The sequence below is a fragment of the Mus musculus genome, chromosome 6 (assembly GCF_000001635.26).
Source record: "Mus musculus strain C57BL/6J chromosome 6, GRCm38.p6 C57BL/6J".
Taxonomy (NCBI): domain Eukaryota; kingdom Metazoa; phylum Chordata; class Mammalia; order Rodentia; family Muridae; genus Mus; species Mus musculus.
In genome coordinates, this window is record NC_000072.6 from 124,840,601 (window position 1) to 124,857,751 (window position 17,151).

Sequence of the window (17,151 nt, forward strand, 5' to 3'; positions counted from 1 at the left end):
AGCTGCCCTTGGGCCTGATCCTAGTTGGGGGAGTTGACAGGGAGATGGGGGTGGGGGGAGCTGGGCCCATGTGCCCCTGTGTTGTGGGCAAAGAAATGACTACAAAAGAGAACAGAGCTCTGTGTCCTGCTTCTCGGCTGGGGTCTGTCCTCATGCATCCACACATGACTCCCAGGGTCTTAGTGGACTGTGAAGATAGGAGCCAGAGGGAGGGATGGCATGGCTTAGAGTTGGAGGCTCACGGAGCAGCTGTGGCTGTGGCAGTGGCAGTGGTGGTGGTGGCAGCGGCGATGGGGCACCGGGAGGGGGGGTGCGGGGGGGGTCTATTTGCATGAAGCAGCAGGTGGCTGAGATTTCCCTGACAAATCACTGGGCTGTCATGGCTCCACCTCTGAGAGGCCCCAAGACACCACCTGTCCCCACCCAGGCCAGTTCTAACCAACCCCACCTCCAGCAGCCACCAAAACTGGGATAGAGCAGACCAGGCCTTGGCTGGAGAGCCTCATGATCATTATTTATTGCACAGGTTGGGAGAGGATGGGACTGTCTCCTCTGTGTGTTTCTTTTCTTTTCTTTTTCTTTTTTTAAAGATTTATTTATTTATTATATGTAAGTACACTGTTGCTGTCCTCAGACGCCCCAGAAGAGGGCGCCAGATCTCATTACGGATGGTTGTGAGCCACCATGTGGTTGCTGGGATTTGAACTCTGGACCTCAGAAGAGCAGTCAGTGCTCTTAACCGCTGAGCCATCTCTCCAGCCCCTCTGTGTGTTTCTTATTAGAAGCAGTTGCTCTGCACTCCTCCACATGCCTGCCTTTCAGGGAGGCATAGTGATTTTTGTCTGTCCTGGGGACCTTGCAGGTCCCTCAGCTGGGGCCAGACCTGGCTCCCGGGCCTGATGTGCTGTAGGCTAAGTCTGTGTAGCAAGCTTGTGAGTCCAGGGTCTGGTAGCCCTTGTAAGTCCCCGAGATGGTAGACTTGGCATGCTACTATGTTCCTGATATCCTCCAGAGCCTTCTCATCAGTTCCTTCCCAAGTTGAGTGGCCTGATCCTGAGAAGCAGGCTCAGCCATTCACAGTTCCTCTCGGACCCGGACCCGGCGGGGCTTCCCAGCTTTCTCCTGGACTCGCTGAAGCTTGTGACTTGGGGGTTCTGGGGAAGGGTCTCTGCTGAGAATGTCTTCCTCCTCTTCTTCCTCCTCTTCCTCCTGCAGCAGCTCTTTGGCTTCTGTCCACTCCTGGGAATGGGGAGAAGTGTGGTTCAGTCTCCTTTATCCACCTCTCCTGGGCTATCTCAGTCACCCAAGCTTTGCTGGGGGTCTCACCCACTCACAAACTTCTCCAGTGACCACCCCTGGGCTATCTCAGTCACCCAAGCGCTTTGCTGGGGGTCTCACCCACTCACAAACTTCTCCAGTGACCACCTGCCCACCTGCCCACCCCCCCACCCCCTCACCTCTTCCTCCCTACCTGTTCACTGTGCTCAGGTGCCCACGTGTGCCACAGTGCTAGGGCACAGCGCCGTCCCCGAGTCACAGCCCATACACCATGGGGATTCTCACCACCAGAGCTGAAGGCCACAAGGCGCCCACACCGAGGACGGACCTGAGCCTGAGAATGCAGGAACACAGCATCAGGCTTCCTGATTCTCTTACTCTGCCCTCCCTCACTCAGGGACGAGTTTAGGGCAAATGAGAAACTGGCCCTAAGCCAGGAAGGAAAAAGGCAAAACGGGGGCTGCCGAACATGGAAGCCAAAGTGGGCAGAGCCTTTTGGAGGGTCTCTTGTTGGTTCCCTATCCTAGAGCCTGACCTTTCCTGCCTGACTCCATAAGACTGGAGAGAAGAAATCTGAGGGCCCTGAGGCAGCCCCGGAAGGGATGGAAGGAGACAAGGACCTTGGGTGCATGCATTTCCCCCCTGAGAAAACACTCGATTGTGCAGGAGTGCAAAGACAGTGTCTGCTCCTTTATGTCCATGCTTTAGGGTGAAGAGTAAAGCAGAATTCCTCTGTGTAACACAGGCTAGCCCAGAACTCCTGCCTCAGCCTCCCTAATGCTAGGATTACAGGTATATATACTACCATGTCTACGCCTCTTCTTGCCCCATTTCTAGGTCCAGGAATAGAAGTCTCCATGATCAAAGAATGGGCGAATAGCAACAACTACTCATTGACTGTTAGTAATAACACAAGGTATTGGCTGATTCTTTTAAGCATATTACACACATTACTTTTTATGGGAGCTGGCTCAGGAGGCAAAGATGCTTGCCACCAAGATCAACGACCTGAGTTCAAGCCCTAGAGGCCACGCGGTTGCAGGCGAGAGCCAGCTCCTGCAAGTTGTTCTCTGTTCTTTGCACACATGCCGTGAGCAGTGTGCATTGCCCCTGTGCACTCCTTACATACACACACACAGATGCACATGTAAAATCAGCAAATGTTTTTAAAAATTACTTCTCATAGCGTTGGGAAGATGGCATAGTAGGTAAGTGCTTTCTGAGCAAGTCTGAGGGCCCGAGTTCGGATCCCCAGAACCCACAGAAGTTGCTCCTATCTGCAATCCCAACTCTCCTAGGTCCAGATGTAAAGCAGAGACAGGAGGATGACACCTGAAGTTGTGTTCTGACTGCCACATGTGCACTGTGACATGCACATGTCCTAGCATGTGCACACACCTGCACGCCACACAGTATGTGTGTGTGTGCAAAGCCAGGCATGGCAGCACACGCCTTTAATCCCAGCACTTAGCGGGTTAAAAAAAGTCAGGTCTCAGTGGTTCAAAGCCATCCTGGTCTACATAGTAAGTTCCAAGCAGCCCTGGCTACACAGTGAGACCCACACAGAAGAGTATAGTATCAGAGACACTCAGGGGCTAGTACTAGCAAGGCTAACCTGGCTATGTGGCAAGACTCTGTAAATAACAACAAACAACAATAAAAATAATACCAGTGTCAACAATAATAGGTACTATTGTCACCCTTAGTTAGGAAAGGAAGTCTCAGAAGTGCTAAGAACCCCAATATAAACTCTAGTCCAATGGTCCTGTCTGTGCCTATGCCCCTAGCTCCACTGGGGCCTCACCATGGAGGAGGTAGGGTTAAATTGTCAGATCCTTAGAATAGGGACACAGGACTCTGTGGGGGGCCCCAGAGGCTGTGTTTCACACTCTCTTGTTGTTGTTGTTTTAATATATTTTGGGGCTGGTGAGATGGCTCAGCGGTTAAGAGCACCGACTGCTCTTCCAAAGGTCCTGAGTTCAAATCCCAGCAACCACATGGTGGCTCACAACCATCTGTAACAAAAATCTGATGCCCTCTTCTGGAGTGTCTGAAGACAGCTACAGCATACACACATATAATAAATAAATAAATAAATCTTAAAAAAAAATATATATATAGGGCTGGAGAGATGGCTCAGTGGTTAAAAACCACATGGTGACTCACAACCATCTGTAATGGGGTCTGATGTCCTTTCCTGGTGTCTGAAGACAGTGACAGTGTTCTCATATAAATAAAGTAAATCAAAAAAATTTTTTATTAATTTTTATGTTGTTGTTGGTTTTTTGAGGCAGGGCTTCTCTGTGTATCCCTGGCTGTCCTGGAACTCACTCTGTAGACCAGGCTGGCCTCTGCCTCCTGAATGCATGTGCCACCACTGCCCGGCTTATTACTGTATTTTATGTGCATGTTTTGTCCCCATGTACATCTGTGTGCGCCACGCATTCCTGGTGCCTCTACGTAGAGGCTGGAAGAAGATGTTAGATCCTCTGGAACGAGAGTCAGAGGTGGTTGTGAATGTGGATGTCCTCCAGAAGAGCAGCCTGGTGGCCCTAACCACTGAGCCATCTCTCCAGTCCCTCCCTGTTTTGTTTGTTTTGTTTTGAGTTTTTACTACTCTCGTTGGGGCTGGGGGTGAATGTTGCAGCATGGTGTGGAGGTCAGAGGAGGACTGTAGAGACAGCTTCTCTTCTCCCACGTCAGTTCTAGAGAGAGCAAACTCCGGTTATCAGGCTTAGGGCTACGCACCTTTACCCACTGAGGTACCTCACCAGCCGGTGTTTTGTTTTGTTAGAAGATGTCTTGGTACATTGTTCAGGCTGGCTTTGAACTCCCCCAACCTCGGCTTCCTCAATAGTTTAAACTCCAAGTGTACATCCTTCACCTAGCTATGCTCGACAACCCTTAGGAGGTAAGGCGTACCATGAAGACGGGGGGGTGGGGGGCACACCACTTAGAGATCACCTGTGGGGTTCAGTCGACCTCTGCAGAAAGCCTTGAACATTCGGCCAGTAGGACTAGAGAGGCGGGGAGAGCCAGGGTTAAGGTGGCCCCAGCCATTTCCCTGCATTTGCCTCTGGAGAGCTGCTGTTTTGAATCCTGACCCCACAGCTGGGCCCTCCACCCCAGTCCCGTACCGTGACAGTGAGGGCGTTGGGCTGCGTGAAGAACAGGTCGCCTCCCTTGAAGTCATCATTGAGGTAGAGGAGTCCACTGGGAAGTAAAAGAGGCAGGAGGCAGTGAGGCCCCCAACCAGTCCCAGGCCTGCAGCCAGCCAGCCTTTGTGCCTTCCTGCGCCTCCCCCAGAGAAACTGACCACTCACCTATAGTCTCGATAGGTGTAGGCTGGGGGCTCCCGCCAGCATTCGCCAGTGTCGGGGTCCAGGACACAGTTGTCTGCATGAACCGGGTGACTCAGGTCCATACGCTGCTCTTGTTCACCTAGGATATAAATGGATCTAGCGAATGAATCAGGGTCCCTACCACGGGCCCCCTGGGCTCACCCCACCCAGATGCCCTTAGCTCCTGGGGTGACAAATAAGCAGAGATGCTCCCTGCTCCCAGTGAGGCCAGTGGGGGACTTTCTGCAGTGAAGATGGGTGGCGCGAGGGGGGTTCTCTGGTGGTTACCTTCTATGGCACTTCGGCACACCAGGTGGGTGAAGGAAAGATGCAGTGGCCGTTCCGGGGAGAAGTAGGCCTGGGTCAAAGTCCGCACTCGCTCACTTACCTCCAGAAGCAGCTTAGCGCCTGGCCTGCCCACAGTCCCTGCCCGGGCCAGCTGCAGGCAGGAAAGAGGCCATGGGAAGGTAGGTCTAGTACTAGCCCATGCATGTCTCTGATACTACTCTTCGGTGTGGGTCCACAGTCTGCCCAGTGGGCCAAGCGACTCCATGACACCAGGATCCCAAGTCTCAGAATATGTGATCTTGGTCCCCAGAGACATATATGATCTTTGTCCCCAGGGACTCCTCCTCAGAAGCCCAGGCCTGGTATCCAGCCTCCTGATATGCCATCCCTTCTCAAACCCTGAGCACCAGACCAGTCACAGGGCGTCCTCTTACCTGAGCAGCCTTGAGCACCGTGAGCCCCTCAAAGCGTTCATGAGGACTATGAGGAGAGCGGCGGCCACGGTAGCCTGACCTGGCTCCAGCCTGTGCTGCATCCTAAAAGAGAAGGGGTTTATACTGAGTCACTCAGACATCGCTACCACGCAGGACCAGGCTCCTCTGCAGGCCTTCCCGGTGCCTGGAGCTGAAGAGAAATTTCCAGAATCCCCTTGCGAATTTTTCCTAAGCTATGGCCCGTAGGACTAGAGAGGTGGGGAAGAGACAGGGTTAAGGTGACCCCAGCCATTTCCCTTTCCCAGAGAATGGCAACTGTCCTGGTTTTCTGGATGGTCACTCTCAAAGATAAGCTCTGGGATGCTCTTACCAAGGGGACAATGTGGCCATTATCCTGGAGAGCATCCCACAGTGAGGAAGAAGGGACCTTGAGATGGTCAGGGTGGTTGAAGGAGAGACAGAGCTGGAGTCTGGGGAAGAAAGTACATCACCCTTCCCTGGGGAGACAGGAGTCTGACAGGCCAGTTCTGATGGGAAGCGCAAGGTGTTGAGACATCACCGAGCTTGTCCCACTGATGGTTTTGGGGGAGCCTATGGGCTCCATGACTCCACTGCCTCTAACTCCAGACCCCTATTGCTACTTGCCTCCCATAATTCATCACTCAGAGTCGCCCTATGGGATTGTTTTCTTTTGAGACAGGGTACCATTCTGTAGTGAAGGTTGGCCTGGAAATCACTGTGTGTCCCAGTCTGGCCTCCAGTTTTCGGCTATCTTCCTCCTGCAGACATTCATTTTCCAGCCTACTTTTTGAAGCTCTGTGTAAGTGCCACTCCCTAGTTACCCTGCATACAAACCTCAGCCCGAGAGTCCACCTGGTCACGCAAGACATCTAAGCTGCCAACCCTTCCTCTTCCTCCTCTGCAGTGCTGGGGTCAAACCTAGGGGCTAACCCATGCTAAGCAACCTCCACCACACCAAACTGTTCATCTGTCCATCTATAAACATCGTGGGCTTTTAGAGGTGGCGTCTCGTGTAGCCTGGACTGACCTTAAAGTGGATACGTAGCCAAGGATGGTTTTGCATTCCTGCTCCTCCAGCCTCAGCTTTCCTAAGTGCCGCTTACTGATCTGTGCCCCCACGCCTGGCTCATGAGGAACTAGAGATCACACCCAGGGCTTTGTTCAAGGTGGGCCAGCCCTCTATTGAATAAGGCAACCTCAATCCCCAGGGTTTGTTTTAGGATAACAAATACACAGAAAAACCAATTCCGATGGGGATAAGTGATATGAAGAACATTAAATAGGGTTATGATTTTTACACGCGTTTGTCCGCATATACTTAAAGAGGTGCCATGTAAGTTAAAACCAAGTAACACAAGGATGCCACTTGGATATGTGAAAGGGAAAACAAGTCCTCTTAGTCCTTGCCGGTCTCCTCTGAGCCCCTCTTCATCGAACCTCATACTCCCTAAACTCCTCCCACTGCCTTCTAAAGACCGCCACTAGAGGGGGCCACTGAGTCTACAGAATGCGGCACTTGCTTGGATTGTCTGCACAAGTGAATCGCTTAAATCCAGCAGTAGCTGTCCACCGGCTACCAACAAAGCTGACATTCCCTGGCAGGGAACAGAAGGCCCTGTCTGCTGATTGGCCATCACTCTGGGCTCTCTCCCTCTTCCCTGTACCGTCTTGATAATAGCCAACTAACAGCAGCTGTGCGTCCTGAGTTGCTTGCTTTATCCTCCGAAAGGCTTCTCAATGTACTAACCTATTTAACCCTCAGGACAACACTATGATAGAAACATTATGATCAGTCCTACTTTACAGATGGGAAACTAACTCACAGACATTTAAGTAAATTGCCCGAAGTCACAGAAATACTGGATCTGGGTCTGGTCCACACTTTTTTGTTGTTTTTTGTTTGTTTGTTTGGTTGGTTGGTTGGTTTTGTTTGTTTTGTTTTATTTTTTTGAGACAGGCTTTTTCTGTGTAGCCTTGGCTGTCCTGGAGATCAGGCTAGAACTCAGAGATTCAAGTGTTTCTTCCTCCCGAGTTCTGGGATTAAAGGCATGAGCCACCACTCACTGCCCAACCTAGTCCGCACTTTTCCTTTCTTTCTTCCTTTCTTTCTTTCTTTCTTTCTTTCTTTCTTTCTTTCTCTCTCTCTCTCTCTCTCTTCCTTCCTTCCTTCCTTCCTTCCTTCCTTCCTTTCTTTCTTTCTTTCTTTCTTTCTTTCTTTCTTTCTTTCTTTCTTTCTTTCTTTCTTTCTTTTTGGTTTTTCAAGACAGGGTTTCTCTGTGTAGCCCTGGCTGTCCTAGAACTCACTTTGTAGACCAGGCTGGCCTCAAACTCAGAAATCCGCCTGCCTCTGCCTCCCAAGTGCTGAGATTAAAGGCGTGCACCACCACACCCGGAAGTCCGCACTTTCAATCTGTGTTTTACTGCAGTTCTTGGAAAACACCTTGTTCTTTCTTTCTTCTCCTCTTCCTCTTCCTCCTCTTCCTCTCTCTCTCCTCCTCCTCCTCTTCTTCCCCTTTCCTCCTCCTGCAACGTGCTTGCCTAGTGTGTGCAATACCCTGATTTTGACTTTTTAGCACTGCAGACTACAGCAAGACTGGTGTAGGATTGAACTGGAACATCAGCCCTCTGATGAACTGCCTACGCCGGTGTTTCTGTTCGGACAGTACACACTTCTTTTCCACACTCACCACCTGCTCCATCATGTCTCCATGTCGGTTTCCCTCTATATTCATGACTCTAAAGGGCAGCTTTTGCTCCTCTACTTGGAAGTAGAATCTAGCCATTTCTAGGCCACAGCAGGTACTCCATGAATAAGTACTGAGTGAGGCCTGAAGCATCATGGGATGGCAGCTTCAACATGTGAGCGTGGGTCATTCAGCCCAAACCAGGAGAGGATGAAAGGCCCGGGAAAGGACTCCTGAACCCCATCAGAACTCTCAGGTAACCAGGGAGCCTTCCATTTTGTCTTTTCTTCCTAATCTTTGTAAAGCATACGCACCCTGGCCAGGTGTGGGGCCATACACCTACAAGGCTGTCCTTTAGCACTGAAGGGGAGATGGGGTGCTGATAGGAGGATCCTGAATTTATTAGGCCAGCCTGGGCAACATAGCAAGACCCTGTCTCAGTAAGAACACCCACACTCTCTATATCAACTAAATTAAGATGTAAAGGAGCCGGGCGGTAATGACCCACACCTTGGATCCCATCACTCGACTGGTGGAAGCATGAAGATCTCTGTGAATTTAGGGCCAACCTGGTCTGCAAAGTGAGTTCCAGGAAAACTAGGTTATACAGAGAAATGTCTCAAAAAATAAAAGCCAAGAAAACACACACACACACACACACACACACACACAAGTAGAGGAACACAGCACCTGCATGCCTGATAGAGCTCCTGGGTCTGGTAACCCTGGACCATTCTGGGAGCTCTGGAAGCTGCTGCAGACCCACCCTAGGTGGGTGTTAGCCGTCCAGGGTCTGTCCATGCCCACAGAGCTAGCAAATGGTACCCGTGGGAATACACAGTGCCAGCCTTTTAGATAGTCTCTTTCAGATGGCAGCTCCCAAAACATATAGGAGTGAAGTTAGCAGTGTAGGAGAAGCAGCCCTGCTGACCTTACTAAGTTAAGAACAATGTAGACACTTGTCCTGAATGTGGTCACCCGAAACAGAAACACTTCCTCTGTGACTTTTGCTCTGAGAAAATGTTTGAGGAGATGACAAACAAAAAAATCAAGAAGGAGCTGGGCGAGGTGGCACAGGCCTTCAATCCATAGCACTTGAGAGGCAGAGACCTCTGGATCTTTCTCTGAATTCAAGGCCAGCCTGGTCTATCTAGTGAGACCAATTCTCAAAAACGGGGCGGTATGTGTTAAAGCTCCTTCCGAGGACACTGTACACGTGAGAGACACCGTCAGAACAGGATCAGGGCAGAAGAAGTGTTGAACAACGCAAGGGAGAGGCCACCCTGGTTCACCCAGAACCAACACTAAAATGTTAAAGGACAACACCACAGCAGGACAGTCTAAAACCAGGAGGAGTCTTTGTTTCCATGCTATGCCTGTTTCCACATCATAATATAGCTTTAAAAAGACTTTACTGGGGGGTGGGTATGGGGGACCTTTGGGATAGCATTGAAAATGTAAACAAGGAAAATACCTAATTAAAAAAAAGAAAAAAAAAAAGACTTTACTGGCTAGTAACTTTAAATGAGGTAATATGGAGACTGTATCATGAATAAACTCAGCATGTTTATGCAAAAAAAAAAATTAAGTAAATAAAAGGAGGAAAGATAATTTTTCCACAGCTGAGAAAAAGTACAGACTTTAAGAGAAACTTGAATCCAGGAGGTAGTGGCGCACACCTTTAATCCTAGTGCTTGGAAGGCAGAGGCAGGTGGATTTCTATGAGTTAGAAGCCAGCAAGACAAGCCTGGTCTACAGAATGATCTCTAGGCAGCTAAGGCTAGACAGAGAAGCCCTATCTTGATGAAACACTGGAGGAAAAAGAGAGAGAGAGAGAGAGAGAGAGAGAGAGAGAGAGAGAGAGAGAGAGAGAGAGAGAGAAAGAGAGAGAGAGAAACTCGAGACAGACAGAGCCCTGAGTGGTCACAGGAGCAGGCGGCTGAGCCTGCGGGTGCCTAACCACACACCATCATCCATACCTTGGCCAGCTGCAGCAGAACCCCACACTCGGCTGAAGTTAGCAGCCCATCTAAGACAGCTCGCTCCGACCCATTCAGCTGCTGGGCGTCCTGCGTGAGGGTCACACCCTCCATCAGAAGGGCATCTACAAAAGAAAGGGTTGGGGTGATGTCACTGGGGCTCAAGGGAAGAGCAGGAGCTGGCCCATCCCAGCCCCTCAGGCTTCTGCCTCCTGAGCTTCCCACTCCCCCTTTTACCCTCCTACCCAACTTTCACCTCCTGCCCCTCTGCCATGTGTATTAAGGAACTCACCCTTCCAGTGAGCCAAGGGCTTCTGCTGTGGAGGCTGATGGTCCCAGGGCTTCTTCTCTTGATCCTCTCTCGGGTGAGAGACATACTCAGGAGACAGTGCAGACCCACCCTTTCACCCCCCAGCCTGGGCCAAGTGGCCCCCACCACGGGGTGCACCCTACCTGAGCCTCTCTCTCAGTGCCTTAGGGATGAGAGCCTCCGGGGTCCAAGAATCCTGTGATAGTCAAGAAGAGCATCCTCACCCTCTGTCACTAGCTCCTGGGAATCCTAACATTAGAATCTGAAGATCCAGGCTGGTGAGATGGCTCAGCGGATAAGAGCACTGACTACTCTTCCAAAGGTCCTGAGTTCAAACCCCAGCAACCACATGGTGGCTCACAACCATCTGCAATGAGATCTGACGCCCTCTTCTGGTGTGTCTGAAGACAGCTACAGTGTACTCATATACATAAAATAAACAAATAAATCTTTAAAAAAAAGACTTTACTGGCTAGTAACTTTAAATGAGGTAAACTGACAGCTACAGTGTACTTTCATATAACAATAAATAAATCTTTAAAAAAAAGAGAGATCTGATGCCCTCTTCTGGTGTGTCTGAAGACAGCTACAGGGAGTGAGCAAGCAGGAGATGGGGGGTTGGGGCGGTAGAGGGGTGGGCTGGAGGAAGCAGAGGTCCTGAATTCAGTCCCCAACAACCACATGAAGGCTCACAACCATCTGAACAGCTACAGTGTGCTCATATACATAAAATAAATAAATCTTTAAGGAAAATGAGCCTTGTTCCTAAATAAAGTTTGATATGTTTCTGGGGCAGGGGGTGGGGGGTGATTTGAAGGTCCTTATTAAGGTCTTCTTCCCGCTTCCAGGGAAGAAGGCAAAGGCCGAAGAGCCTGGACTCAGCGCCAGACTTAGCTCACCCACAACAGCCTAAAGCCTCAGGTTCTAGACACGACTGTAATCAGCAGTGACTCCCCTTACAGTTTGTCCGGTGCTAAGGCTTTACACTTACAGATTTGGTTTAAAGTTCATAATAACCTAACGAAGCAGAAAGTTCTGATGCCCTGATGTTGATGGCCTGAGACACAGAAAGGCCAAATGACAGGGTCTCCTTCACACAGCAGGCAAGTGGCAGAGTAGGATTTAAACCAGCCTTGTAAAACCCTCACTTTTAGCCAACAGTTCTCAGTGAGAGCGATTCGACCCACCTCACCGGAGGACATTAAACAACGTCTGGAAACTATTGATTTCATGATTTAGGGGCTCTATCCATGTGCTGTTGACATCTGCTGGGAAGAGGTCAGGATAACAGCTGAAACCCCATCAGTGCGGGAGTGACAGCCCATCCCTCCTCCAACAAAGTACTATCCAATGCAAACTGTCTCCCCCTTCTTCCCTCCCTCCCTCCCTTTCTTTTTCTTCTTGCAGTGATGGAGACAGAACCCTGGGAATTTGTGTCTGCCAGGCAAGCACTCATCACTAAGCCATTCGAGCCCTCAAAAAGTCAATTAAAAAAAAATCTGCTGGGTTAAGTACCAGCTTCGTTAGGCTGGCACTGCGCTTGCATCCTCTAAAGGGAGGACATGGATGAAGTGGCAGTGGTGCCACTCTTTTTTTATCAGATGGCATGGCTTCAGCAAAGGATTGTGGAATGTGTGTGATCTGTACAATTTATAGGTAAGGAAACTGGGATAAAGGCAAACGGGTAACCAGAAGGTATTTGTGGCAGAGACCGATTCTTAGCCATGCATGATCCTGTGGCCATTTAAAAAAAAAACTATTTGTTTTTATTTTATGTGCATTGGTGTTTCACCTGAACGTATGTCTGTGTGAAGGTGTGAAATGCCCTGGAACTGAAGTTACAGACACTTGTGGGCTGCCATGTGGGTGCTGGGAATTGAACCCAAGTCCTCTGGAAGATCAGCCAGTGCTCTTTAACCACTGAGCCATCTTTCCAGCCCCTCCCTTGGCCATTTTAACTACAGGCACACAGTTGAGATCCCTGAGAACCTGGGATGCCAGAGTAAGTTAAGTCTGCAGGGCTGTGGGCAAGTGGACCGCTGTTGCGGGCTGCAGCTGCGTATCGTATCAAGCACCACTGTGCCTCCCTCTGGGGAGAAGAACATAACTGTTTACCGGGTCCTTGAAGCTAGTGCCCAGATGCTCCATGGCGTAATATAACTGTCTCTTCTCTCCGAGGGAGCGAAGGATGAACCGCTGGATGTCCTGAGCAGGGTAGAGATGGAGGAAAATGGAGATATAAGGAGGAAGGAAGGGAAAGCTGGAAAAGAGGGCAGCCCTGGCTTGTATGAGACATTCACATGCTCTTGAGAGCCCTCACCAACTCCAATGCTGCGTTGGTTCAATCTTCAGTGTCTGGGCTCAAGTAAGAGAGTACCCAGGAGACTCTGTAAGTGTGAGCATGCGTGAGTGCATGAGTGTGTGTGTGTGAGTGTGTGTACATTAGGTAAACATAAGATTAAGGGAAGAGAATACTTCTGGGGATAGACTCCCAAGTAAATACAACCTAATATGTGGAGGCAGGGAGCTAAGGCAGAGAAGTCAGAACCTAGCTTTGGGTACCTCTTCAGTGGCTAAAAAACTTGAGTAAGAAGCTAGAATGAGCTGAGTGTGGTCTTCTACATTTTATAGCCCAGCACTTGGGAGGCAGAGGCAGGCAGATCACTGTTAATTCCAGGCCAGCCTGGTGTATACAGTAAGTTCAAGGCCAGCCAGAGCTGTACACTGAGATCCTGTCTAAAAATAAATAAATAAGTGCACAGACAAACAGGTAGATAGATGATATTTCAGTAATTAAGAGCACTTGTTTATCTTGAAGAGGACCCAGGTTCAGTTCTCGGCACCTACTTGGTGATTCACAACCATCCTAACTCCATCCCAGGAATTTCCATTCCATTCCATACCACACTCTTTTGTTGTTGCTGCTGATGTTGTTTTAGGATAAGATCTCTCTACGTAGCCCTGGCTGTCCTAGAACTCACTCTGTAGACAAGGCTGGCCTTGAACTCAGAGACTTGTCTGTCTCCAGCTTCTGAACTGCTGGGATTAAAGGAGTGTACCACCACATTGGCCCCATGCCCTCTTCTGACCTTTGAGAGCACATATATAGAGCACATACATGCAAGCAAATAAAATGAAACAAATAATAATAATAATAATAGATGGATGGATAGATAGATAGATAGATAGATAGATAGATGGATAGGTAGATAGATAGATAGATAGATAGATAGATAGATAGATAGATAGATAGATAGATGGATGGATAAAATGAAGTAAACAAGCCAAATAAAGTATAGCATCTAGGCCACCCACTCTTGGATGTTTGCCTTGTTCCAAGCCCTACCTATCTGTGAGTGTGGGGGGAGGGGTTACCTCTCGTGGTCCCAGGTCAGGTCTTGGCTCTCCCAACTGAGTTTGGTACTGGTTCAGAGCCTTTTTGGCAGCCTCATCCTCTGGGTAGAAGAGCAGGACACTCAGGACATTTTCCATGGCCTGAGACATGTTCCCCACTGCACTTGGAGGAAGGGGAGAAGGGGTCAGAAACAAACAAGACAGAATAAAGGTCACCTGGGAAGACTGCCAACTCCAGGAAGTCCCAGCCCCACTTTGGGCTGTGCCCAACCAGCGATTCTTTCAAACCTACCTTCAATGGCAGAGTTCAAAGAAGAGGAATCAGAGAGAAAATGAGAGGGAAGGGAGAAGCAACCAGAGCTGAAGGAGCCAGTAAGCCATCTCCTGAGCTTCGCACAATGGTGCCAAAGGACACCATCCTGAAGCTGAGGTCCCCAGAGGTCCTGACAGTGAAATTAGCAATGCAGAGTCGGAGGGACAGGAGAGATAGATAAATGCGGCTGGGAATGGCATCAGAGACAAATCTTGACTCCCAGGCTCCATCCTTCCCATGCTGACCCTGAGCATACGCCTCGTGCAGCCGTCTCAGCTGGCTGAGGAGGAAGTCCTGGACAGGGAAGCTGCGACCAGGACGGGTGGCCGTGTCTGCCACACAGTGCTGCCTGCACTGCAGAACCCGTATCCAGTGTCCTGCAGAGAACCCAGATGAGCCTTAGGCTGTGCGCAGTCCTCCTTCGGTCTTCCTCAGACATCAGAGCTCTCCCACAGCACACGTCCAGCCCCTCCCTCACCTGCAATGGCTTCATACAGGCCTCCCTGGCTCCCTTCTCCCTCTTCTTCAGCCCCTTGGTGCTCCTCAGGCCCCTCACAGGCAGCACGGCAGCTCTCCATGTGGGCCAGGCTCCCCTGCAGGGCCTCCTCTAGTTGGGGTAGAGCCAGTGCTGCCTCCCGTTGCTCCAGAAGCTCCAGGCCAGTGTCATAAGCTGCCTGTGGGGACATGGGACACCTAGTCACCAGAGATTAGTGGTGGTGGGGAGGTACTAAATAAAACTGGGGGTGGGGGGCATGGTGACGGGCTGGAGAGATGACTCAGAGGTTAAGAGCACTGCTGCTCTTCCAGAGGTCCTAAGTTCAATTCCCAGCAACCACATGGTGGCTCACAGCCATCTGTAATGGGATCTGATGCCCTCTTCTGGTGTGTCTGAACACAACTACAGTGTACTCACATACATAAAATAAATATATAATTCTTTAAAAGGGGGGGGGGCATGGTGACATATGCTTTTAACCTGGCACAAAGGAGGCAAAGACAATCGGATCTTATTGACTTGGAAGCCAACCTGGTCTGCATAGTGAGTTCCAGGCCAGCCCAGGTCTACACAGTGAGACTCTGTTTCAAAAAGAAAGTTAGGGAGGTGGAAAAGAAATGAGCTTATTTGGAACATGGAAATCTGTATGGTATTTCATACACCCAGAGGAAGAACAGGTGTGGCCTCAGAATCAGAACGCTAGAACGGCACACTTTAGTGATCACTGAGGAAACTGGGTGCTAGGGAAAGACTCCTCACCCAGCGCCACCGAGGAGCGGTACCCAGATATGCTCAAACTGCACAGGCTGGAGTTGGCAGATTTCAGCCAGCATTGAGGACCTCACCCAGTATAGGGGCGTCACCAGGTCCCGGAAGCTCTGGGGTCGGATTGCAGACATCCTTCTGTACTTAGCCATGTCTTCCCGCATCTGCAGGTGTGTTGGGTTTGCCACAAAGAAGGTGTGTGCTGCAGAAGCTGCCAGGTCCAGCTTCTTCAACTAAGGATCCAAAGAGATGAGATATGAGAGTCCAGAGGGGTGTGCGTGTGCATGTGCGTGCATGGGGTGGTGGTGGTGGTGTGTGTGTGTGTGTGTATGGTGGGTGGGGGTGGGATTTTGGACCTCTGTCCTTCACCAGCCTCCCCCAGAGCCTTATGGCAGCCTAGCCAATCAAAACTGGAAACCACCAGATCCCTCGGGAGCCAGAATGTTGGGCTCCCCAGGACTCTGGTACAGAAAGGAGATATGGAAGCGTCAGAGTGGGTGGGCCTCGGGCTGAAGGCCCCAGGATCTCTGTTTTGGAGACAACGAAATGAGAGGCTCAAGTAGATGGGGGAGGGGCGGGGGAGCGGGGAGACCTTGAATGACGAGAATCTGCAGGCCTCTAGGACCCTGGGCTGAGGTGTGTGAAACTAGAGCCCCTCCCGCCTCCAGCCACGTAGGCATCAGCTACCATTCTGGAAACTGCACACTGTCTACTGCCACAGACCCAGATTCCAGCCTCAGCCGTACTTCCTTCTGCAAACTAGCCCCGCTCCTTCAACCTTTCCGAAGCTCGATTCTTCCCCAAGAGAAAGCTCCTACTCAAACGCCCACTCCTGAACGAACACATGCACTCTCTCTGCCTGTCTCTCTCTCTCTGTCTCTGTCTGTCTGTCTGTCTCTCTCTCTGTCTCTCTCTGTCTGTCTCTGTCTGTCTGTCTGTCTGTCTCTCTCTCTCTCTGTGTGTGTGTGTGTGTGTGTGTGTGTGTGTATGGTTTGGGGCACCTCTCCATCTGCTCTTCGTATCTGAAAGGTTGCATTCATTAGCCTAGACCCGCTAAAATAAAACTGCGGAGCCCTCCCAACATATTCGGTCTACTCCCACTCCTCTTCATTCCAATTTGACACGTTCTCCACGCTCTCTCTTGACCCTCCCTCTGCGGCCATCGCAAGTCCTGGCCACGTTTCAATGGTACCCACACAAGAGTAGAACTCCGTTATCCGCCCTCCAAGGCTCCACCCCCGAGTCCGGGCGGCGAGCATCCCGCCCTCTCCTGGTCAGCTCCCAGTAAGACAGTCAGTAGGCTTGGGGTAGCACCCTGGCCGGCCCCCGCACCTGGTAGTAGGCCCTCTGCAGGTAGTTGTAAGGCTCCCGCCGGCGGAAGGCATCCCGCAGCGCGCTCCCCACGCGGAGCCGCGCCGCGCCCCCCGGGCCCAGCCTCCGCACCGCGCACTGGGTCAGGCACTCGGCGCGGCGGAGCGTGGCGCGCAGGAGCAGCGGTTCCCAGACCCCGGGCCCGGAGACAGGATGTGGGGCTCCGAGGAGCTGGGAGGGGAGCGCGGCGCCCGGCTCGGCCGCGCAGCTCGCCCCGCACTCCTGGCGCGCGCGGCCCAGCGCCGCCCGGCTCCGCAGCGCCTCTCGCAGCAGCGCCACTGCGGGCGCCCAAGCCCCGGCCGAGTAGGCTCGCAGCCCGTCCGCGTAGAGCAAGTCGGGGGCCTGGGGAGGCGACCCCGGTGACAACTGAGCCAGGCCCGGGGGCTCGGGAGGCTCGGGGGACCCCGGGGGAGGCAGCAGCAGCAAAAGCAACAACCGCAGGAGCCGGAGCATGGTGCCAGAGTCGCGGGCCCACCGCCGAAGGGAAATGCGGAGACGGGAGGGAGGGAGGGAGAGG

At 51.3% G+C, this 17,151-nt stretch overlaps 1 protein-coding gene across 5 annotated transcripts; it reads right to left on the reverse strand.

The window, feature by feature from the left end:
* Window positions 1-488: 488 nt before the first annotated feature.
* On the reverse strand, window positions 489-17,146 carry P3h3 (prolyl 3-hydroxylase 3). Of its 5 annotated transcripts, none has more exons than NR_163805.1 (15): window positions 16,596-17,117; window positions 15,344-15,496; window positions 14,481-14,676; window positions 13,982-14,379; window positions 13,711-13,847; window positions 12,451-12,540; window positions 10,479-10,531; window positions 10,318-10,381; window positions 10,026-10,150; window positions 5,342-5,443; window positions 4,908-5,058; window positions 4,602-4,719; window positions 4,416-4,491; window positions 1,472-1,612; window positions 489-1,239 (listed from the first exon to the last, which is right to left on the reverse strand). NR_163805.1 is itself a non-coding variant. In NM_013534.5 (15 exons), exons 1-15 carry the CDS (start codon window positions 17,085-17,087, stop codon window positions 1,075-1,077), a joined length of 2,199 nt encoding a protein of 732 aa, NP_038562.2. In that variant the 5' UTR covers window positions 17,088-17,117; the 3' UTR covers window positions 489-1,074. The 5 variants fall into 5 exon arrangements, 2 of the variants coding, with proteins under 2 accessions (NP_038562.2, XP_030111029.1); NR_163804.1 differs by having other exon boundaries at window positions 10,318-10,385; NR_163806.1 differs by having other exon boundaries at window positions 15,258-15,496.
* Between the last annotated feature and the right edge of the window lie 5 nt (window positions 17,147-17,151).